This window comes from Terrapene carolina, unplaced genomic scaffold, assembly GCF_002925995.2.
Source record: "Terrapene carolina triunguis isolate 2854851 unplaced genomic scaffold, T_m_triunguis-2.0 Scaffold21, whole genome shotgun sequence".
Classification (NCBI taxonomy): domain Eukaryota; kingdom Metazoa; phylum Chordata; order Testudines; family Emydidae; genus Terrapene; species Terrapene triunguis.
In genome coordinates this window covers 37,496,766-37,520,774 of record NW_020664372.1, presented here as the reverse complement: position 1 = coordinate 37,520,774, position 24,009 = coordinate 37,496,766, and the positions used below count along the sequence as shown (strand labels likewise).

General features: G+C 40.6%; 2 protein-coding genes across 2 annotated transcripts in view; one reads left to right on the top strand and one right to left on the bottom strand.

Moving 5' to 3' along the window:
• The window catches only part of LOC112125991 (vertebrate ancient opsin-like), a 126,752-nt gene extending 121,341 nt beyond the window's left edge, over window positions 1-5,411 (top strand). Inside the window, exon 4 of the mRNA XM_026647773.1 lies at window positions 4,930-5,411. Within this exon, the coding sequence (XP_026503558.1) occupies window positions 4,930-5,172 (243 nt within the window). The 3' untranslated portion in view covers window positions 5,173-5,411. The remainder of the gene's footprint in view (window positions 1-4,929) is intronic.
• The window catches only part of ST6GAL2 (ST6 beta-galactoside alpha-2,6-sialyltransferase 2), a 73,896-nt gene continuing 50,736 nt past the window's right edge, over window positions 850-24,009 (bottom strand). The window contains exons 4-6 of the mRNA XM_024224363.2: window positions 22,282-22,383; window positions 20,944-21,118; window positions 850-2,504 (exon numbers count right to left, since the gene is read on the bottom strand). Of these exons, the coding sequence (XP_024080131.2) occupies window positions 2,236-2,504; window positions 20,944-21,118; window positions 22,282-22,383 (546 nt within the window). The 3' untranslated portion in view covers window positions 850-2,235. The remainder of the gene's footprint in view (window positions 2,505-20,943; window positions 21,119-22,281; window positions 22,384-24,009) is intronic.

Below are 24,009 nucleotides of genomic sequence, written 5' to 3'. Positions count from 1 at the left end.
TGGCTCCCAAGGACAGCATTATATCGAGGTACAGGTGTATATGGGAAAAGTATTTTTTTCCTTTGTAGGTTATATAGCACTACTAAGACAGGATACTGTTAAGAACAAAAATGAACATAAAATATTATTATAATGTGTTTTCCAAAATCAGTATGTAATGCATCCAGATACTAAGGCTGAAATTAATGAAAGCTGTACATTTGGCAGTATGAAAAAATGCTTTATGAACATACCTATCCAATCAACACAAGGCATATCTGGATCACATGAACATACTTTCTGTCAGGTAGGAAGAATTTTAGAAGGACTGCAAAGCCCAAGAGAATGACAACTTGAAAAAAGAAGGCTAAATGTGTGCAGTAAACTAATTCTGCTCTTATAGGGGGGGAAAACAGCAGGAAAGGTTGGATGGGAGAATTACAAAATTCTTCTGATTTATATTTATATCAGTGTTTTTCAACCTGTGGTGGACGGAGCCCTGGGGGTCCACAGACTATGTCTAAGATTTCCAAAGGGATCACACCTCAAGGTGAAATTTTTAGGGGATCCAAAAAAGAAAGAAAGATTGAAAATCACTGATTTTTATAAACAAAGATGACAGAAAATACATGAACATGGTTTTCTCCATCGCCAGCTATCTCGAAGTAGCCAATTGCTAAATATGTGAAATATGCTTTTCTCCTCCACTGTTTTTAATAACAGTGTTTCTACCAGCCAATCACCTTTTTGCTGAATGGATATGGATAGGACATGTATGATTTCTTGTACGTAATCACTCCTGCTGAATTTTGCTCACTGAAAAACCAAATTTTAAAAAGCAAACAAGAACATTAACCTACCTCCAGCCTGAAAACTGAACTCTTGTCAGAGAAAACATTTTTTAAATGCATTAACATCCAGGTGGATTTTAGAAGTGATTTAGAGAATATCCATGCTGTGTTTTTACAATGAAATTATGAGATTGTCTCAGTGTGTAAGCCATAGTAAGATTGTTGAAGGCTTTACAATGTCTCCAGGATATAGACTTCATAATTTTGAATTAAAAAATACTGACATCTTGTTTTTCCTCACAAAAACAAAAAACAAAATGCCATGCTTTTTTTAAAGCAATAATAAATGAATTTAACTTGGCTTACAACAAAATAGGCAAACAACTAATTTCTGAACTCTCCCCATCCAAAATGCTTATTTCCTTGGAAAAGGCAGGCCTATATTTTTGAATAATGTCCTTGTAAGAAATCTGTTTTTTACAACTTGCTTTCAAATGTATGTGTGCAAGCAGAGCACATTGTTTCCATTCCCCTGGAGTGTATCTACATATGTGCACAGAGGGGGAAACTGCCCCCAGGCAGAAAGCCCATGCACCATTTCAGTCTCATTTATGCCCTCTTGCTGGTCTTCTGCTCAAGCTGAATGAGGGCAGAATGAGTGCTTTCTGAAGAAAGGAGAAGATTCTCTTCTCTTCACCCTTTGCCTGAATGCAGCATTTGCATGCACCATGACAGATATGTGCAGTCGTAATATCTTTATTTAAATAACCTGGCTGCGTGTACAGTAATATCCATTTAAAAGTGAGTAAATATCACTTGTTAATTTCTGGCTGCAGAAACTACCTGAATACAATGACTAGCTATTGGGCCTGATTCTCATTTGTGAAGGTCCCTTCACTTTGGTAGTTTATATTCACTTTAAAGCCCGTTTACCTTTCCAGAATGGAGTATAAATGTATAAATGAGAATCAGGCCCATTATACTCATAGCATGCCCAGTTCAAAACCATGATTATTTTATTTTGGGGGTGGGGGAATGTGAAAATCCTGTGGTATGATGAAAAATCATCCATCTCTCAGCAGACAGCTCTGTGTATGAATGATACAGGCTGCTTCATAGTGTCAGATTTAACTGTTAAATTTTGTTTTTTTTAAGTTTGGCATCTAGTACATGTGGCATAAGAAACCTCTGATGTTTTCTGACAGGTCATGCCCACAACAATACATTGTATTTCTACCTAACAGTGCCTTTGCACCTTTCGTGAGCGAAGCTTTTTTTCTTTAACTATTTGCAAAGCAGTTATACATACTCAGGCTTAGGAAGGAAGGAACTCTCATGCCTGCTACTTAATTACAGTTTATAGACTCAAGACTAGGTTGGTCTAAGATACATTTTCAAGTATTCCTTTGTTGTTTATAGTACGACAGTAGTACCTTATTGCACATTGTTTCTGAACGATTCACTTTTATAAGTGTGGGAAGTGATTCTGTCCCGGGCACTTTACAGACCTGAACCCTGGCAAGATTACTTTCCCCTTCCGATACAGATCATCCTGCAAACCTTTGTTCATCCTCTGCACCAGCAGTTTCTCATACAGTAGTGGATGGTAAGCCCCTAAGGTACAAGCTGCATCATAGTATAGTTCATGGTAGTGACAAAGATCGGTTTGTCGGACTGAAGGGATGTATTCATACACGTGCACTTCGTTACACATGGACATCATGATGAGGATCCCTGAAATGAAATTTAAAGACAAAAATAAAACTATTTCACCTCCTTAGAATTTTTCTGCAATCCTGTGATCTGCTGTCTTTCACCGCTGCACTTCAAAATGCTTTATTGTACCTAGTTTAAAAATATTCAAATGTAATAGAACTGTTGCCCCTTTACACTGTTATATAAAGACCATGATCTCTTCCAGTGTTGATATAATAGGACAGCAGGCTTATGAAACCCATAAAAGCCCTTTAAAACCCTGGATTACCATCTCCATCCTGCTCAATTCACCGAAAAGATTGCCCCTCCAAAAATTCCATGACAAAATCATGGAACTAACCCAGGCATATACTAAACCTTACTATTCAGATCACATCATTTTTCATCATTACCCCTTTAATGCATTCCCATATTTGTATGTTGTCTATTTCTATAGTTCTTTAGCAATACAGATCTTATCTTTATATCTGTCTGACACACCTAGCACACTAGATGGTGTGTAAATTATATATAACCACCACCACCCAAGATATTTCTTGGATACCCATCATCTTCATATCTAAACTCTGAACAAAATTATGTAAAGGCATAGAAACTTAGGGTATGTCTACACTACAGGATTAATCCGAATTTAGATAATTCGAATTTGGGAAACAGGTTGTATAAATTCGATTGTGCGCGGCCACACTAAGCACCTTAATTCGGTTTTTAACCACATTAATTCGGTGGTGTGCGGCCACACTACCCCATTAATTTAAACACAGTAATTCGGTGGTGTGCGGCCACACTAACCCTAATTCGAATTAACAAAATCGATTTAGGCTCTACTCCGCTCGTCGAGGTGGAGTACAGAAATCGATTTTAAGTGCCCTTTAATTCGAATTAACTGGCTCTGTAGTGTGGACGGGTGAAGGGTTAATTCGGATTAACGCAGCTAAATCCGAATTAAAGTCGTAGTGTAGACCAGGCTTTAGTCTTCTCCCTTCCCTTCTTCCTGGTTTCAGATGTTTATCTGTGCCCTGATCCTGTAAACATTTACGCACATGCTTAACTTTAAAGATGTGAGTAGTCCCATTGACTTCAATTTACTTTTAGGAAGTCATTGGTATGGGAAAAGCTACATTATCCAGCATTCACCCAGATTCTTCCCACCATTTTGACAACTTCTGGTCTTGATGCTATTATTCAGTGGTGAGGTTAGAGTACTAACATGTTCCTCAAAGCATTTCTTACTTCCAGTTTCATAAGTGGTGTCTTTCTTAGAGTGGGTTTGAGCCAGTTGCGCTTCATCCATCCGCTGGCTTCTTTCAAGGCATTGAGACATTTTGGAGACACAGAAATTGGATAGGTGGACAAAGCGATATAGCAGAGTGTCATCCGTGTATTGGTAGCACTAGAGTCTGTGGCCTCGCAGATCTCTCCAAAGAATTCGATATAAATGCTTAGGAGGATGGGCTTCTATGTGGATAGGGACACTGTAGATGAGGAAGAGCAGGTGCCCACTGTGACCCTCTGGGATTTGTCTGAGGAGTGAGTGGATCCAGCATAATGCAGACCCATTTACTCTGGCTCAGTCTCGTATATATCACCAGCACCGTATCATCAAATGTGTCCAAGACATCCACCAGTATCAGCACAGAGTTTCACTTCCTGTTTAAAGCTAGGAAACGGTCACCTCCACTGTGCTAGGCATTGTTGTCTCTATCCCATGTCCATGCATGGAACTATCCCAGTTCACTGAATGGGAATGTTGTCTCTCATAGCAGGGCTACATTAGAAATAATACTGTCTAACTTTTGATGTTGCAAATTAGAAGTTAGATAATTGGCTTTCCCATTAGAAAGTTTTGGAATTAGAGCACCACAAAGGGGTTGAGAGCTAAATCCCATGATTTAAAATCAATCAACATTAAAAAAGTTAATTGACTACTAAAATTAAGCAAAACAATTGTTTAAAATGTAGTTTGAAGCGTTAAAACTCAGATTTCCAATGCTTATTAATGCAAAGGCTGATTCTTTTCATCCTGCCCTGCATCATCAGATTCTCCAGGTGGTGGCTTTTCTTTTCTAAGTCACTTTAAAACAATGTATTTGTAATTAACTCTTCTTTTATCATTTGATGCAGTGATTAGAACATTTTTTGATTATACTGAAGTTTTCCTTTTACATTAGATGGAATTTATGACCCTAAAGAGTAACAATACTAATCCAAAAGGAAAGAGGCCCAAACATATGTGAAATTTACTGTTTCACCTACAAGCAACAAAGAATGAGAGTGAGAAATGTGGAGTGAGAAATGATGAATTAAAAATTGACAAAAATTATGAGCCTAATCATTCAGAGTGAATCCATGACTCCAACCTGTAACTAGAGATGCACTGAATTTTAAATTTGTCTAGCAGCTATGTTTAAAAAAGAATCCCTGATTTGATTTTGTTTTTCAGTTTTACAAATGCTTTCTTCTACTTTTCCACTGCTACCCTCCTTCGGCTGCTGATGGAGAATCCATATGTCAGTCTAAGGTAACCGTAATCCAGCTGAATCAGAAAGTGGACAGTGGAGTCACATGTAATAATCAAATACTTCCTGAAATGGATGGAAGAGTGCCCAGTCTGCTGAGCCCAGAGTCAAGCTTGGAGCCAACTTCAGAAGACACACCACAGATGTTAAAGGAGAATTCTCTCTGATGACTAGGCACACACCTTAACCAGCGTACGCTGTTGTATTGCCACACTACCCAGTTTACTTTAACATTCCTAAAGGAAATTGGTATTTGTGGAATAGGAAAAAAAATATGACAAGAACAAAAATAGGCTTCTGTTACTATTTCTTAATAGCACCTAAGACTGAAAGTCACTGAAGGAATGGTTTGATATGGCAGTTTTAAAACAATACAGGTGACCTTCCAGATATAAGTTAATTATTTAATAGAGAACTGAAAAGCAGTGAAGGTTTAAATCTTTATAAACTGATGAGCATTGTCTCCAAGAGTCAATCTATATTAAGGACAAATGTGTCATCTAGTTTATCCCTTTGCCAGTAGATTTTTCCCTACTAGTATTTTGGTCTCCTATACTTATCAAAGTGAGTGATGAAGATTCCACCCCTTCCCTTAGGACGAAGCCTAAAAAACTCCAAGATTTTCCTGATAGTCACCCTATTTTCCCTTTCTTAATTTCATTCAACTACTCCTAGTTAAACCCCTTTAGCCTATAACATTAATCTCCATCCCTAGCATTTACAACAATCCCACATTTCCATGTGGCTATTTATTGGTATTCTGCACCCTGCCTGGCTAATACCTATTTATTTCCAGGTGTAGTTCAATCTTTTTAAGTGGTTGATGACCCAGGTATCAGACAATGTCTTTCTTTCAATGTTTATTGCAACTATTACAGTCTGGTAGGGCATGCTGTCTGTCTGTCCTGGGGTTGAACTCTCCAGGACCAGCAGCCAGACATTTACTGCAGGGCCTAAAGTAGATTGGGGGGAAAAAAGAGGGAAAGTGCTCCCTGCACCAGCCAAGGAATAAGGGAGGTGTGGGAAGTGCTGATGGTTAAAAGCCCCCTTTTCCCCCATCCATGGCTTGGATGAAGGAGTGGGAGGCACACTTTGCCCTTCTTCCACTTTTCCTACTGTTTATGTTCCAGGTACCTTTTCCCTCATCTACCAGAGCCTGAATTTTGTAAGATTTACATGAGCAGTGATGAAATATTTTACTGAATTCACATCTACTAATTTAATTCTGTCCCAAACTGGAATCAGTGTATCGAGTTTGCATTGATTTATTTATGTAAACTTATGCTACTTACTGCTCACATAGTTATTGCCATTATCCTTTATCGGCCAAATTTGCAAAATGTGATCTATATATGAACACTATCACTTGTGCAAGCAAATAATCAAATTTACACATGCAAACACAATTTCTTGCATACATCAAGCGCATGTCTGTTCTGCATGTGATAAATATCTCATTTGTGCACACAAATGGTAGGGCACGAAAAATCAGTTGTGTAAATGACTGCTTGCAAAATTGCGTGCACTCAAATACGGGGTGGGTCAAGATACCTTTTGGAAGCCTGAGTTGATATTTAAAGCATTTCCTCAATGCTTATTCCACTATTAAGACATTTTAGAAAGAATTCCACCACTTTTCCAGTGTCCTTCTGGCTCCAATAGCAGTTGATTTAAAGACTAGAAGAGAACAATACTGTGATTCATTCTGGTGAACATACATGCAAGTAAAGACAAAGCTTAACAGAAGGGACAAATATTAGTTGTTTTTAAAATTTAAACAGAGTCTTTAAAAACGTGTTGCAAACAAAGAACAATAAAAACTACAATAAAGTAATCAGTGATGTTCTTTTAATTGGGTAGTGTCTGGTACTGAGTACTTTACGGTTCAATGCATCTCACCAACCTTATTTAGGGAGAAGATTAAGTCACTGGAGAGTACATACTGGCAAGGGAAATACACTATATGCCTGAATAGCTCTTTTCCATCTGTAACTTCCGATTTCATTAACAAAACTGACAGCATAAACCCTGCCAAGAAATCCTAATAATCCAGTAAAACAACTTTTAAAGCTAGCAATAAAAACTATAAAACAAATAAAATTCTAAATTAGAGATGACACTCCAGTCTTTCCTCACACAGCTGTAAAAAAGGGCACAAACAGGAAAGTTAACCTCTTCATTCTGCATGAGCATGACTAGACATCCTAGGTTTATTTAAAAGCTTTTAGACCCTTTATTTTTTTTAATTTTATATTTATAACAGTTCACCATTTGAAGAACAAACCCTACTGTCTGATAGATAAGCTAGGACTAAGTTTAGAAAAGCATTAAATAGAAGGAAAATAGTAGGAATCTAAAACAAATAATAGAAATTAGAAATGCAAAGAACTAGGACATTTAGACCCGCCCCCTGCCAATATTAATATTTTTTCCCTACAGTGCATTTTCTAATGCTCTGTACTTTCTGTTCTTTAAAAGTTCCTAGCAATAGGGCTACCAACATTTATCTGGGGAGAGCATTCCACAGCCTAGTAAAGCTCACAGTCAAGCCTCCCTTTCTTAATTTCCTTAATTCTCTTATATCCTTTTGCACCATTCTATTCATTTCCATTTTCCTTAGTGTTTATGACCTTCAAATGGGAAGTTTATGTCATCTGGCCCCAGCTCTTTAGTTACTGCTGTGCCAAGCTACATTTATTTTAATTTTTCCTCACAATTCAATTTCTTCATCCCCCGAGCATGTTGAGTGGTCTTCTCAAGCCCCCTTGAAATTGTCAGTAGCTTGGCATTGAGGTACCCAGAAATGAACCCTGTATTTCAGATGAGCAATAACTTAACATTGAGGCCTACTCCTCTACATACTAGTTCTAAGGAAATTGGGGGAGCTCTATCAGTTGATTCATTTAAAAATAAGGCTAGACAGATTGCTCAAGAATATACCGTGGGGATCCATCCAGAATCAACAAGTGGGCAGAAAAAACGATTTATAGGCCTTTTCCAGTTCTGATGTCTATAATAAACTATTTTTGAGCTCTCAGAGCTTAAACATAACATCTATTTTTAATAAGGAAAAAAAAGAGAGTGTGGAGAAAGAAAAATTTTACCTGACCTTAAATGTGGCAAGAATAACTGGTGAGGCTACAGTATTACCATACATGCAAAAAGGGAACTGGAAAGATTTCCCTATAAGCCAAACCTAGTCTTTGCTAATGCCCTACCTCTTTTTTTATGGTCCAAAAACCATATTTAGATTATAACAGCTGTAAAATAGGAAATTTAGAAAAACAGTTTTTCCCCTCATACAGAAAAATCTAGAAAAGTTGCTGTATAGACTACAGTTCAGGAGTGTGACTTATTAGTATTCTGTAGATAAGTTACTGTGGGGAAAAATATGATTAGCACTAAAAAAATATTACTTTGAAAAGAGTTTTAAAAATATATATTATTCAAATGAAATTATCAGGTTATCAAGCTTGCTTACCAGCTGTTTCTTTATTATAATATTACAGTTTTGGACACTAATAAACATTTAAATATTTCAAAATGCTCAATAAGATATATTAGTTTACCTTCCTTTTAATAGAATATAACTTTAGAATGTTTAGATATGGCTTAAATTGAGTCTAAATAGCACACCTAAACTCTTGGGATTTTGCAATCTGTGCTGCTGAAAATATTTAAACAGAATTAAATGAAAAATGTTAAGTTATTTGCATGGATGGTTTATACAAATGAACACATAGATTCTAATCAAAAGGAGAAAATGTGTTAATTTGGTTTTGGTAATTTTAATAATTCAAGAGGTTTTCAATTTCCAACATGCATCTTTTGCACAGTACAATTGTGCTTTGTGGTTAGCAAATTAATTTTAAAAACATTTTTCCTAGTTTGTAAATATATAAAATATAATTTAATATACCTGAGTATAACAGATGACATATAAAAGCATCTGACGTAAGGAATCTAATTCAAATATTAACCAAGACTTCAGATCAGCTTCTGATTTAGCAAAACTGTTTGTTTAATTATTTACAATGCAGAAATACAGATATAGGACTTGATTTTCAGAAGTGCTGGGCACTCACAACTTCTGTTAAGAGCTGTGGGTGTTCAGTAACTCGGAAAAATGAGGCTCATAGGTGTTCACTTTTTTAAGAAGTCAGCATTAAAGAGATCTTCACTCTCAGAGAGTGAACAAAATCACATATATGTAATATGATAACCACATACATGTAATCTGATTATCACACACTCAGTATGTGCCACTTTTTTCCCCATGCATCACAATAGCAGCCACAGAACTAAGTTTAACAATATTAAACAAAATTGTTTAATTCAAAATAGTTAGTACATTAAGGTTTTATGAACATTGGGCATAATGAAAATACAGTTTTCTGCACATTAGTCTGCATATGTACACTATGTGTTTGTCATTCTTTGACAAATTAAATTAAAAGTGACAGATTCTCAGGTGGATGCTACTGACTCCATCAAATTTAACAAACAAAAAGCAAGAATAGAAGCAATAGTAAATGCTGTAGCTACGCTATCATTGAGGTGTATCCCTAGAAATACTACAAAACACATATATGTATGAAATTTACTTTTTGTTGGTGTTCAGGAATGCTGGATGCAGGAGTATTGGTTCATGTTTGTAATAGGGGGCCATATGATGCCACAGATATGCGCATGGATTGAAGGCAGTATGTTACCCACAGTTCTGTGGGTTTAATAGATTTTTAAATAAAGAAAAGTGCTATGTTCATTTTCAAGAGAAGGTTATTTCATGACTGTTTGGTCAATCAAAGATGACAAATATTAACCACAAGAGAACACTACTTGAATTTACAGAAAATCAACACTAATTAAAGAATTTAAATGTCATCAAATGGCATTTGTGCCTAGACATAAGCAGTAATATACCTGTGTTTGATGTAGATTTTTGCATCGTGTAGTTTGATTAGAAATCAATGTTACTGTAAACACAAAAAGTTGCACCATTTATCAATAACTATAATGTATTCTGTAAATTCATAGATATGAAAATGCTAACCAATATTACCATGTGCTGTTAAGTGTTTTATTCAAGGTCAAATGACATGCTGGAGTATTAAAAAAACCCACCACACAGAATGAAAAGATGAAAAGTGACAGATAATGCCTGGAATGCTATTTGAAATGAGTTTACTTTCTTCTCTGTGTATACCAGGAAGCTGAAGCTTCTTAAATATTTGAGCGTTTTCTACCTGCATGATAATATATCTGAAAAGGGTAACCATTACACCAGTCCAATTTTGTGTTTTAGCAACTAGTTACCAGTTTACTAGCTAAATCAAGGTAACAATAACACAGGCAAATGGTTTTAAAACAACTAATATGTTTAATGTTGTCACTGTTTGTTTTCAAGTTATGCAAACATTCTTTTTAAGCCTAGGTAGAGATCAGCAGCATTCTTCTTGTCAACATGCCATTTGAAATGGTTTTATATCCGTGTCCTGAATGAAAACAATTGATAATGTACCAGTGTTATGATTTGCTTGCTTGTGTTGTCATCTTGAGTTATGCATGCAAAGGAACTTGAATATAGTGTTATCAAGAATCCTTAATGCCTACCTGTTGTTTTGAACTGTTACGGTGAACTGTAAATCCTGAAACAAGAATTTCTTTTTCAATAATAAAATATGTATTTAGTTACTGTTTATATTTTCTTAAAACCCAGCTCTCTTTGAATTTTGCTCTATCCTACCTCATTTCCCTTCTTACACCTACTCAGGGTAAAGTCCTACTAACTAGTTGCAATGATACTGTTTAATAGGTGAAGCAGGTGTTCTTTAGCACATAGGTTACTATAAGTACTGACTTATTTTACTACTACCACCACCACAATGCAAATCAGGCAGATATGCAACTGTGTATGGCTCTGTACTCACAGCCATAAGAACCCATTCTGTGGATTTGGTATAATTCCCATGTACCATGTCACATGTAGGTGTGACTATACATGCATGCAGGGTCATGAAAGGGTCTAGAAGCAAGAGAGTGCTACTCCCCTTCTACGTACTCCAGATGTAGCCAGAGTGATCCAACTCCCAATGCCATCTTGCCAGAAATTAACTGTGAAAGGCAGAATTCCTATTCACAGCAACAAAACACAGTGTGTGCACAGAAGATGAGCGACAGCGAGCCACTGTATTAAAGGGAAGAGGCCATTACAGCATTAGCCAATTAAATGTCACAGATCCAATGGCCAAGGCTGCTGGTGCAGATCCCTCAGGCACATGGTGACTGGAGCACACAAGTTGACACAAGAATCCCTTACCCTCAGCAGCTGCTGAAGAGAATGGTTGCCTCCATACAATGATACACTGCCAGCCAAAGGCACATCCTTTCCATGTTCTAAACTGGAAGCTGTCCCAACAACAATCTTTAGCACACCAGGGTGAGACCACAGAAAAGCAAATGCCTCTTGTAAAGTGGCTTAACACTATATATATATATATAAGTGCTTCAATTAGTTAAAAAAGCAGTGATATTCATTCCAAAGATCGCCTGCCTCCCTCACAAACACCATAATGAAGCTCCCCACCCCTCATCTGTTCAGTGCCCTTTTTGCTACTGGCGAGGATACAATTGTGTGCTGTAAATGAAACAAACCATTTTTCTAAACAAGGTGGTGTGTGTTCTTACTTTGTCTGTACTTCCATTTGCTTATTCCTCTTTTATTATCTTTCCATTTACTCATTCCTCTTCTTCCCTCTTTCACTCTTTTTCGTTCCTGCTGTTTTTTTCTCTCTAGTGATGCACCTTTGTCATGGTGTTGTGCTGTCTCAAGCCAAAACTGGTACCTCTGTCTGCTTGCATGTTGTTGTAGGGCTCACGCTCTATGTTCTCTCTCTCTCGCTCGCTCTCTCTTTACTGTTTCACTTTTCACTCAGAATAGCTTCATCTTTTGTGGTTCTTATAATGTACAGTATCCAATGAATGCAACTTTCATCCCAGTAATATGTCTCATTGCATGGCTGAAAATTAAAAGACACTACTGGAGTGGTGCTGAAATCATGTTTTGTTATATTATCATGATTACAGACATGGCAATCTTTGTATGGATTTCTTTTAAATGTGTGCACTGCATGAAATGCATTATCATCGAGTCTGATGATGACAATCCATAATGATGTGTTACCGAACATTGATGGATGAAGCATGTGCCATTGCATAAATGCATAGGGTTTGTTGGTAAGCCCCAAAAGGCAGCATAAACTTTCTGAACATTGGGTGACTAATCTTGGAGCAGTCAGCGCAATGGGGAATCATACCTACTCTCAAGGCTGCAGGAGTGGAGCTGTTTTAGGCACAGGGAATCATGTGGGAGTTTCCTACATCAGGATGTATAGTTATTTTGGCCCAGATCCACAAAAGGACCTAGGTGTTGTGATGTTCAGCACCTCAACACCTAACTTTTAGGTTTCTAGAGGGGGGGGAAAAAAACCCTCCCAGGAACAACATTGTGATTCACAAAGCCTGGGTTAGGCACCTAGGGTCCCTGTACAATGAATGGGGAGAGATAGGCACGATGAATGTGATCCACAAACCCAGCACCCGAGGTTGGCAGCTTTTTAAGCCACCCAATGGTAGATGGGGGTGTGTGTGCTAAGCCCTGCCGCTCTCAGAGATAGATGCCAAGGTGTAGGCACCTATCTCAGCTAGCGATCCAGGAACTGGGGGGAGACAGGTCCTCCTCTGCCTAACTCGCATGCAGGGTCCAATCCAGTAGGTGTGCTCAGGGACCTACTAGATCTCCTTCCTTCTGCCTCTCCCCGCCTCTGTTTTGGGCAGGAGAAGGAGGAGCTCCCTCATAACCTTAATCTCAATGGTTAGAGCATTCACACAGGATGTGGGAGACCCAGATTCGATTCCCCCCCGGGCATGAGAAGAGATTGGAACTGCCATCTCTCAGGGAAGCGCCCGAACACCTGAGCTACGGAATAAATTGACAAAGGGCTCCCTCAGTGTCTCCTTTGGAAGCTGCTGCACTTTTAATTAAATAAATGAATAATTAAATATTAATTAGGCCAGAGAAAGAGAATGACTCTACAGCCTAATGGTCACCTGAGAGGTGCTGATATCTCTTCAAATCCTTTCTCCTCATCAGGCGGAAGGGGGACTTGAACTGTTGGTCGCACATCCCAGGTGAGTGTTCTAACCTCTGGGCTAAAAATTATAATAGAGCTCATCCTCCTCCCCAGTTCTGTGTAAATCTACTGGATCAGGCCTTGCAGGAGTGCCGCCGCCCTCCCCCCAGTTCATGGATTGCTCTGAGGGTTATGGGGGAGATAGATGCCCCGACACCTGGAGGGAGGCAGCATATGCTCAGAGTTAGAAATACAGGTATCAAGGGAACTTTTACTGCAAACACTTAGGTACCAAGTGAGTTTAGGTGCCTAAAGGGTTCAGCAGCAGGCAAGCAGGAATTATGTGGCTCGCAAAATAGGACATTAACACCTAAATACCTTTGTGGATCTGGGCTCTTCCTCAAAGCCATCTTTATGCTTTCTTCCTGGCCACCTCCCACAAATGGTTGCCTTCCCTGAACTGGCCCATAATGCCACTTTCCTTTCCTTCTTCCAATCTCTCCTTGAGAACCAGTGCTTAATGCTAACATACAACTCACTAGCTAATCAAAGAGAGGTTGGAAGACAGTTACATGTATACTTTTATAAATATTTTTTCTTTCTATTTTAATATAAGGTACAAAACATGAAGATTAAAATTGTAGATATGTATGCATCCCCTCCAGCTTACACTTAGTTTGTCAGCTGTGCAGGGCAGGATTTGTGCCTTCCTATATGTTTGAACAGCACCAAGCTCAATCAGGCTCCAATTTCAGTTGGGGGCTCTGGAAACTGCCAAAATATAAATAATTCCACACGCATCCACCCACATTGGGGTGGGACACTGAACTAAGGATGCAAAGTCAACCACTCCAAAGTTAGGAAATGCCAGAATTAAGGTTGCCTGTGCAATCTCCCCCCTGCCACCCCCAACTTCTCCCCCTACACTCCCTTGTGCATATACATTAGAGAACAGTCTTTAATTACATGGTCACAAACTATTTTCCCCACAGAACGCCTGCCTCATTCAGTGTATAAGACAGAGCTGATCTGGGGATGAATCCGGGTTGTGTAGTGAAGTAAACTGTTGTCTGTAGGGCCCCTGGGCCTCATTTGTTGCAGAAGGTGAAAGGTGTGTATCACAGTTCCATGATAACTGCACCTATATCTTCCCCCTCCCTCTCCATGGTCCACTCCTGGAGTGCTCAGTCAGGTCTCAGGTTGCCTGCCTTCATTTGTCACTGGGTAGGGACCCTTGTCCCACTCTCTTCTGACTGGGAGTTTAAAGGCTGCACAAGCCCCTGCCATCCACTGTGATATCCACAGCAAGCCAGTCTGCGTAGAGGTCAGCACCTGTGATTTACTTTCTCTCTGAGGGCTATGAACAGCGTATTGGCAGCAGTTACAAGGTACCACACAGCTCTTTGTAAGCAAGCACATTTATTCTTAAGGTAAAAAGCTTTGCAGAGAAAACACAGAAAAACAATAAAAGTTCCTATACACATGATAACATCTCACCAGAGGTCACCCATCAGTCTTACGCGGGGGCCCTAGCAGGGTGAAGTCTTTCCAGTCCTTCCTCAAGGGTTGGGGCCCCCTTGAACAGAAGGTCTTGTCTGTTTGCTGGATCTGAAAAAAGGCCTGAGTCCGTTTAAATTTAGTGTAAGCCAAAAGCCTTTTATTTGTTTTCCTAGTCTCCAGAAAGCCAGCCTGAACCAGTACACCTCTACCTCGATATAACGCGACCCGATATAATACAAATTCAGATATAACGCGGTAAAGCAGTGCTCCGGGGGGGGGGGGGCAGGGCTGCACACTCCGGTGGATCAAAGCAAGTTCGATATAACGCAGTTTCACCTATAATGTGGTAAGATTTTTTGGCTCCAGAAGACAGTGTTATATCGAGGTACAGGTGTATATGCAAACTTCCCCAGGGAGTGGTGCCTCTGGAGGCATTTACAACCTGAGTGATTCATCATCATCCTTCACTGTTTAAGTACCTAGAAGAGATGTGATAACCTCCTGCATGGGAGTAGAACACAATCATACATACAATCTTTGGCCCACAGTGAGACAAATTCAATACAATAAAGATACGTCACAGCGTTCATAAGGCAAGGGAGTGCAGAAGATAAAGGATGGTCTCATGGTTAAGGCAGTTGAACTCTGCTAGAAGAACTGCATTCTATCCCCGCCTCTGCCACAGAGCTCTTATATGATGCTGGGCAAAATACTTACCCCAAACTTTTCACACATGGTCACTAAGTGTATATTCCTCATTTTACGAGTGCCTGACTTTAAACCCTTGGTCTGACCTGCAGAAGTGCTGAGCACTCCCAGCTGCAACCAAAGTCAGTGGGAGCTGTGCTTTGAATATACAAGCTGCTATGAACTGCTAAGTACTCTGAAAAATCAGGGCCTACCTAGCTCTCTCAAATTGGACACCCAAAATTAGTTGATATTTCTTACCTTAATCTCTCCATGCCTCGGTTTGCCCTCTGTAAAATGAGGATAAACTCCCTCATCTCATAGGATTATAGTGAAAATAAATTCATTAATATTTGCAGAAGTGCACTCAGATACTGTAGCAATGAGTGCCACAGGAAAGCCTACATGAAAATTATTAGTTCTGTCTTCACAGCAGGGTCTGAACAATGTGCAATAAATAAGGCCCGGGGGCACACAGAATAAAAAGGATAAAACAAAATATTGGATAGCTGCTCATTTAGTGAGTACCCTCTATCTCAATTAGGCAAAGAGGTGTGTAATTTCCTAATTTTTATTTAAAAAAAACCAATGGAAAAAAAATCAGAAATTTCACCATGTAACATCATATCCACACCCACATGCTCATCAGCAGAGTTGGAACCTTTAGATCCATCACACAGACCTCTGCCATTTGAGTTCACAGAGTAAATGATAGCAATAGTAGGTTATTGTCATCTATGTGGACCAGCACTAGAGCAGGATGGGCTACTTGCCAGTGAGTTTCACAGATATTTGCTGACAATACAGGAATCTTGGGTTCCATTACAGCCTCTGGAGGGGAGTGTTCACTAGCAGGCTTTGACTCTGTCCATTCTCCTTCTGACTCATCCCCTCCAAACTGTGCCTGTCCTAGTCCTGCATTTATCCCAACACTGACTCTTCTTCCCAAACCCATTCTCCTCACTTACCCAATTCCAGTCTCAGCTATTCTAGCTTCTGATCCCAGTCCCAGTTTCACCCCTCTCCTGCCCCAGCAAATCCCTCTTCCCTCCGCCACTCCCCAAGCTCTCTCTCAGCCTCCAGCTACCTTCCTCCTGCCCCCACATTCCCTGTCCCCCTGGCTTCTCATCCAATCTCAATGCCTTCAACTCACTGAGCTCCTTGACCCAGTTTTTGTATAACCACCCCAGTTCTCCCCCTACACCCAGGCTCTGTTTAAAATCTGTCTCCTCTCCTCCCAGCCACTTCGTCGCCCACTGCCCTAGTCGACCCCTTAGCTCCAAATTCAATTTCAGTTTCTCCAACACTCCTTGTGTCCTTCCCTGGCTCCAGACCTAGCCTCCTTACCCAGGGGGGAAGGGGGGGGCCGCAAGTGGGGCAATTTGCCCCAGGCCCCGGTCCTCACAGGGGCCCCCATGAGAATATAGTATTCTATAGTATTGCAACTTTTTTTTTATGGAAGGGGCCCCTGAAATTGCTTTGCCCCAGGCCCCCTGAATCCTCTGGGCGGCCCTGTCCTTGCCCAGCCAGTCCCAGTCTCTACCCCCAGGCTCCTTTTCCCTACTCGCCAAGTCCTCCCCCACAATGCTCTAGGTCTGGTTTTTGTCCCATCTGCATTTGAATCAGATGGCTTCCTCCTCTACACCAGTGGTTCTCAAAACCGCCCCTTGTTCAGGGAAAGCCCCTGGCGGGCCGGGCCGGTTTGTTTACCTGCCGCGTCTGCAGGTTCGGCCGATCGCGGCTCCCACTGGCCGCAGTTCGCCGCTCCAGGCCAATGGGGGCTGCGGGAAGCAGCACGGGCCGAGGGATGTGCTGGCCGCCACTTCCAGCAGCTCCCATTGGCCTGGAGCAGCGAACCGCAGCCAGTGGGAGCTGCGATCGGCTGAACCTGCGGACATGGCAGGTAAACAAACCGGCCCGGCCCGCCAGGGGCTTTCCCTGAACAAGCGGTGGACTGGCTTTGAGAACCACTGCTCTACACTGCCTGGGTGTCAGCGGGGGGGTCACTGAGAGCCCAAGAGATGCAAGCTTCTTGCTCTCCATTCCAGTGCCCAGCCGCACCCTGCCCAGAAAAGCTAAAAGTAGCCATTTACAGTTAAAATCTGACTTCAGCCCAGTACCCCTGGGATGTGGCATGCACAGTCTGGTCAGCACTGGGAGCTGTGAGAGGCTAGAACACGCTCAGTGAGGACAGAATCTTTGGTGATATTAACTGTTAAGTTCTAGAAAGTCTCTGCTGAGCATGTGCAAACTGTGATTTTTTTCAAAGGTTTATAACCTGGCCAAGTTTGGGCAGATTTTCATGAGGACAGTAAAGCCCTCACACAAAGGCCACTCCTCTGCCAAATTTCAAATCCCCGCTCCACAACGTGGGAGTGCTAGAGCATTTCCAAAGGAAAGGTCACCAGAATTTTTGTTTAATGTAAAAAAAGGAAAGTATTTTCTCCTAGCCTTGTTGTCAGAAATAGCTGAACAGTTTTGGCTGAAGTGTTCTAAAACAATTTAGCCTGTCATGGAAAATTGCAGCCCAGATTGTTTAAATTTAGCAAAGTTATCAGCATCTGAAAACAGAGCTTTATTATGGGAAGTGGTGGGCAACCTTAATACTAGGCGGTGGTACCAGGAAGGCTGCAGAGCTCCTGAGGGCTCCATACCATGGATGTACTTTTACTCAGGTCTGGGCTCAGAGTATGCACTCTTTGCAACGTATGAAATATGGACAATACAGAGCAAGTTATCATCTCACTAGTAACGTCTCTAAAGATTTGCTATCCTGACTATTGTGCTAGGAAGGTTTTCAAGCGCGGAGAGCTCAGCTGGCAAAAGGGCCACTTAGCGACCTTAACAATATGTGGGTGGATCTATCCTTCTGTACAGCGTGGTCAGCTGGAATCTCTCTCTCCGCATTCCCAAACTATTTTCAGTTGTACGCCCCTTTCTCAGTATACAATAAGTAGCTGGAAACTTGGTGAATCATCCGCAATGGGAGAATATCCAGAACATGTGTGTTAAACAGGAGAGTGACATTCCCCCATTCCTTTGTTTAGTTGGGTACAGATTCTTATAACCATGTTAAGCAGTACTTTGCTCCAGAAGTAATCCCAAGGACTTCAATAGGACTACGATGAGTAACATACTACACAATGTGAGTATGGATGACAAAATCTGTCCCTTTAGGAGAATATATAAGTGACAAGGGCTATGCATCTGTTTTAATTGTAGGGCTGCAAATCTTGATTTAGAAAAAATCATTCTAATAAACTGATTTTATGCATGCTTATTTTGGTTCAAGTTATAAGTGCAGACTTAGATTAAAAGGAAATAGGTCCCTCTACCTGTGGAAATTCATATGTGCATTTTAGGCTACTATAAACAACAGGATCTTTCTTAATTTGATGTTTTCATGCTAATCATTTCCTAGATATCATCTTTAAAATAAGTTACTGTTATTTTTTATGACAACTTTCATTTATCTAGCCCCTCTATTCAACCTGAATTATATTTGCTAGGGATATTCATCCCTAAATATGCTAATTTTTTAGATTAGCAAACAAACAAGCAGTACCATGCAATTTCGATTACATGGCTATCATACAGTCCCTCTCATTTGTGTCTGTCAGCTTCAGTTCCAAACAGATATTTGCCACTTGAATTGCTGATAGATATCCAATCTGAACACTAACATGTCCCATCAAATTTCTGCCAAATTGAATTACATTATTTATGCATTATCCTATCATTTACGTCTACCTCTGACAATACAGTTGCTGTAGTATGCTCTTTCAGTTTAAACTACATTACATGTGCGCTGTACAGATATATATTCAATATGCTCTTAAATGTGAAATATCGATTCTGACGAGCCTTCAAATGCACCTAACGCAATAGTAGCTAGATGCCAAATAAGGCAATTAAGGCTCACAGTCGGTTTGTCCAATGATCTATCTTAGCATTTTATACTGCTGTCCAGAATGCCCTCCGTGTAATAGCAACAGCAAAAGCAATGTCCCTAGTTAATGGAGTCTGGCGCATCTCCCTTTTTGAGGTAAAGATGGTGGTGTGGGGTTTTTTTAAGGCTGATTTGTTTCCGAGTGCATTTCTGATTTGGGTTTTTTGGGGCTTTTGTTGTTTTGTGGAGGAAGGTTGTGGGGGGGGGGAGGACTTTACAAGATGGAACTTTTTTAATGTAAAAAAAAAAAAAAAAAAAGTATTTTCTGCTAGCCTTGTTCTCAGAAATAGCCTAACAGTTTTGGCTGAAGTTTTCCACAACAGTTTAGCCTGTCATGGAAAATGTCTCCGTGTTGTCTTTCTTACAGGGCAAAGGTCTTTTCAGGGAGGAAGTTTTTTCAGCATTCCTAAAGACAGATTCTGGATTGACAACTGGACTCTTCCTCTTCACCATTCCCAGGTTCAGCAGCTGTTATTTATTTTATTTTATTTTATTAAAACGTTTTCATTATTCTAGGACAGATTTTGCTGAACGGTGAGCTTTGAGCAATGCCCTGATATCATTCCCAGAATTCTTTGGCTCCAGCTTCCAAAAATCTAACGCTGGGAACTGGCAGCTTCAACATTCCTGATGAACACTGCTCTTCTGGTGGATCATGACTGGACAGGTGATCTGATGCAGCTGGATCCTATCCCACTGAAAGCCTAAAAACTTTCACTAAGACCTTGAATTGGCTCTGGTAGCTTCCCATTGGATTCCAGAGGATGCAGAGCACTGGGGAGACACGGCTTTTCCTGCTTGTTGTTCTAGCTCAAGTATCCAGTAATCTTTGTGAGTTACCTCGGTATTTTCTGACTGTGATAAACACATGGACCACTATGGTTAGATCCTCATCCGAGGGGGGAAGGGTAAAGTCTCAAACCAGAGGTGGAAGGCAGCCCTTGTTGCACTGTTGCTACCTGTGTATCCACTAGTAGTGATGAATCCAGTAAGATCTTGAGACTTCATAATGCGTTGCTCACATGTATCCCTACATGTTAGTGATAAGCATCTACCAGGCATCGACAGTCACACAACAGGAAATGTGACCTCCGGGCCAAGTCATCCCTTCTTCAGGGAAATATTATGGAAGGGCCAAGAAACGGAGTTGGAATTCTGTCCCTACTACTGTAAAGGGAGGGTGACATGTGCTAGCTGCTCTGAGGCTGGAACAGTACTATGCAGCCCTGCCTGGGCAGGAAGACTCCTCCTCCCCTGTCGGTTGTGGAAGCAGCATGCGGCTTGACTGGTTGGTTAAAGATTTTAAAACTTTACAACGGACAGTAATAGCACAACAGCAATTTCATTGTATCTATAACTTGTGGTGGATTTTAGCGGTAAGTAAAAGTAATAGTTTTGTTTCATACAAACTCCCCGTATATCTCACTGCAAAAGTCCGTGCACTTCAGCATTTCGTAAACAATTGATTTAAGGGTCAAGAATCCATAACATTCACGGTAAGTCACTCTGTTATTTTGTACTACGTTTCCCATGCTGTGTATTTTAAATGGTCATTGTCACTACACTAGCACAATAAATAATGCATGAAAATAGGCCTGATTATGAGGGGTGTATCTATTTAACCATTATTTAGATAACATGTCTTTTAGGGCATTGCTAGATACACCTACCAATGAAACCTGATGAAGGTGGGTTGGGCTGTATCTTCTCTTTAGTGTTCTCCTGAATGATGTCCCAGAGCTGCCATATAAACTTGGGATGGAGAATGTAAAATGGCTGGTTTGGATTCCTCCTGCGATGCTGCACGTAAGGTGTGAACAGGTTATAGTCTGGCTTCTTATACCACTGGGGGGTGGAGGGAAAACAACCAAAAGTGAGAAATGGATCAGTCCTAGGGTGCTGCTCAATACACACTAAACAGTATATAAAATACAACCCCAGCAGCTCTGTGTTGGCACTGAAGTACGAAAGCATAGGCAGCAAGCCGGCCTGGGTTGCTGGACATTTTCTTAGTGAGCCAGTCCCGAACTTGGGCTGCTCTGTTCCCTCCTACATGCGTGTGCTCCCAATATGCAATTCACTCCAGTGCACAGAACCAACACAAGGCCTATGCACCATTCACAGACCCATGTTATAATTAATTAGGGGTTAAATAGGCTTAGTGCAGGACATTGGCACTGGGGTGAATTTCATTCCAAAACACCACCAGCTGCAGCAGCTCCTGGAGGAGGCAGAAAGCGCTCTGTCAGCTGCACTAAAGGGGGGGGTCACCTGATGAAACAGGCACACTTATCTGCAGCTGCAGAGTGCTCAGCGCTATTGCTTCCCTGGGCTCCCACTGCGAATAGCCTCCTTTTCCACAGAGCCCCTCCAAGTGACTGCAAGATGGATTTTTATGAGGGCGGGTGATGGTGACTGGAAACAAAGGGGCTTGGGGGAGGAGGGCACCAGCAAATTAATTTGGAAGCCTGGGGACTTGTGAATAAATATATATGGTGGTGTGTTTGAGGGTCAGTGGATTTGGAAGAGACTAGGGAAGAGTATTATGTATTTTTATTTAAGTGTAGGATTTTTGTGGTGGGACATAGGGGAAAATGGAAAATATGGATGTGATTATCTACCTTCGCTCATGCCCCTCCACAAAAATCCAGCACTTTCTCTACCTGCCCCACACAGCAATTTCTCCCATATTTATTATCTAACTCTCATTTTTAAATACACAAAACAGTAAGACCTCCCCCCAACTTCCTACCAATCCATCTGCCCTCAGTATCTCTTAAAATAAGTAGTCTGCTCAGGTAGAAGTGAGGGCCATTCAAAAGACTTTGCCCAGTGAATATATATCTCCATATGGAAATGGTGTGCCGTACTTACAACTACCACATTAAAATCTTGAGATCATTGAACTGACTGGTAGCTATGGGCTGTAGAATCAAACTATTCATTGCAGGTAACTTTGTCCACTGTTTTCAGCTGGTTGGGAGGAAATGAGCAAACTGAGGACTTACCACATTCAGATTTGCAGAGTAAGGAGCAGGATCCCAGGCCACTAAAATAACATCTTTATATAATGAGCTGTCAATGAAGTGATGGTTTGGATTGGTGAGAATCTGCAAACAAACACAAACACACACAAATGTTTTCAATGAAACCTGAGCAACGTGAATCCTCTCTCTATAAAGAACATGCAAAAGAATAGCACTAGTAAATGCAAATGTGTACCAGAGTAAAGTCCAGGAACTCTATGAACATCAAGCTTTTTGAAACATGGCACATCAGTGGCAACACAGATACACATCCATGCTTTTGTTGGATGCTCAACAAGCCAACAAAAATGGTGGGGGAGTGGGGAAAAAGGGGGGTTATCATCAACCTTTTCTTGCTAAGGCTAAATGCAAGGGGTTTTTTAAACACGTAAAAAGACCTGAGCCCAATGGAAGTACAAAAAGAATAATCAACTTCCCCAAGGGCTTCTCATCCCCCTCCACAGCTTCAGATGCTCCTGGTTATCTGGTGGCCCTGTGGACACACATAGCATCTGTACAGCTGGTGTGTGTCCAGAAAATAGTCAGGAGTTCCTCTCTGAAATAAAAGCTTCCCTCAGCCACTTGTGTTACTTGAACCTTCAGTGAACTTTTATCAATTTGACATGTTAAGAGTTTAACCATAAGCAGCACTCATGCTTGTGTGAAGATTCAGTTCACTGAATTACAACTGTGTCCACAGTAGATCACCAGTAAGGAACATGTTATGGGTCCACCCAGAAGCCCACCAGTTGTATGTGGACACAGCTATGTATTTTGGAAATTTAAAATTAAAGTATTACTAGCCCAAACTGCATATCGGAACCTTTTCTTGGGAAGCCAGCAACTTTCACAGGAGGGCTGTGACTCCAGGATCCTACTTTGGTGTTCTGTTGTTTTTAGCTTAAATAAAAGAGATCCCTCAATGAAAGTAGTTCCAAAACGGAAAATTAAACCCTTCAGAGTAAAAGACCCATCTGCTTCGATAGGAGCAAAATAATTCCATTTTTGCAATAGCAGAAATACAACTCAGAACCACTGCTGTCAATTGCCCTTCTGTTTCTCTCCAATATATCTTCTCCCTAATCCTTCTAGCCCACTGTGGCTTTCCTTTCATTCCTCCTGGCCCATCCTTTCCCTGAGCTGCTATTCCTTTGGCTCCTAACCAGATCTTGCTGATCCCTGGGTCATCCAAACCCAGGGAGGATTGGGAAGAATGATTTCAACAGTGATTAAAAACAGCATTAATTTGGCTCCAGCTGTTTTATTAATCTGCATTCCAGAGAAATGAATTCAAAACTAATTGTCATTTCCCTTTAGATTTCAATGAGCCATATTTCCTTGAGAAAAATAATTTTGTTGCCATAGCAGTATTTTCCCTACCACAAACTTTGAGCTTAGGTGACTTTTCATCAGCTTTCTACAACACCAGAAGAAGCAGTCCAAACCACCACAGTATCCCTAACCTCCCATTTCTGTGGGCAGTGTTTTTTTAAAATAATGTGAGCTCTTGTCTTCAGAGTATAAGCTTATTAAGGCAGAGATCATATCTTCTTTTAAGTTTGCTCAGCACATATCACATTGGGGGCACTGCCAAAAACAAATAGTTAAGAAAAGGAACAATTTAACAATAATGCTACTAAATTGAGTCATGCAAGGTCTGCTATGACACAATTTTGAAAATGCAACAATAATAATTAGAATTTATATAGC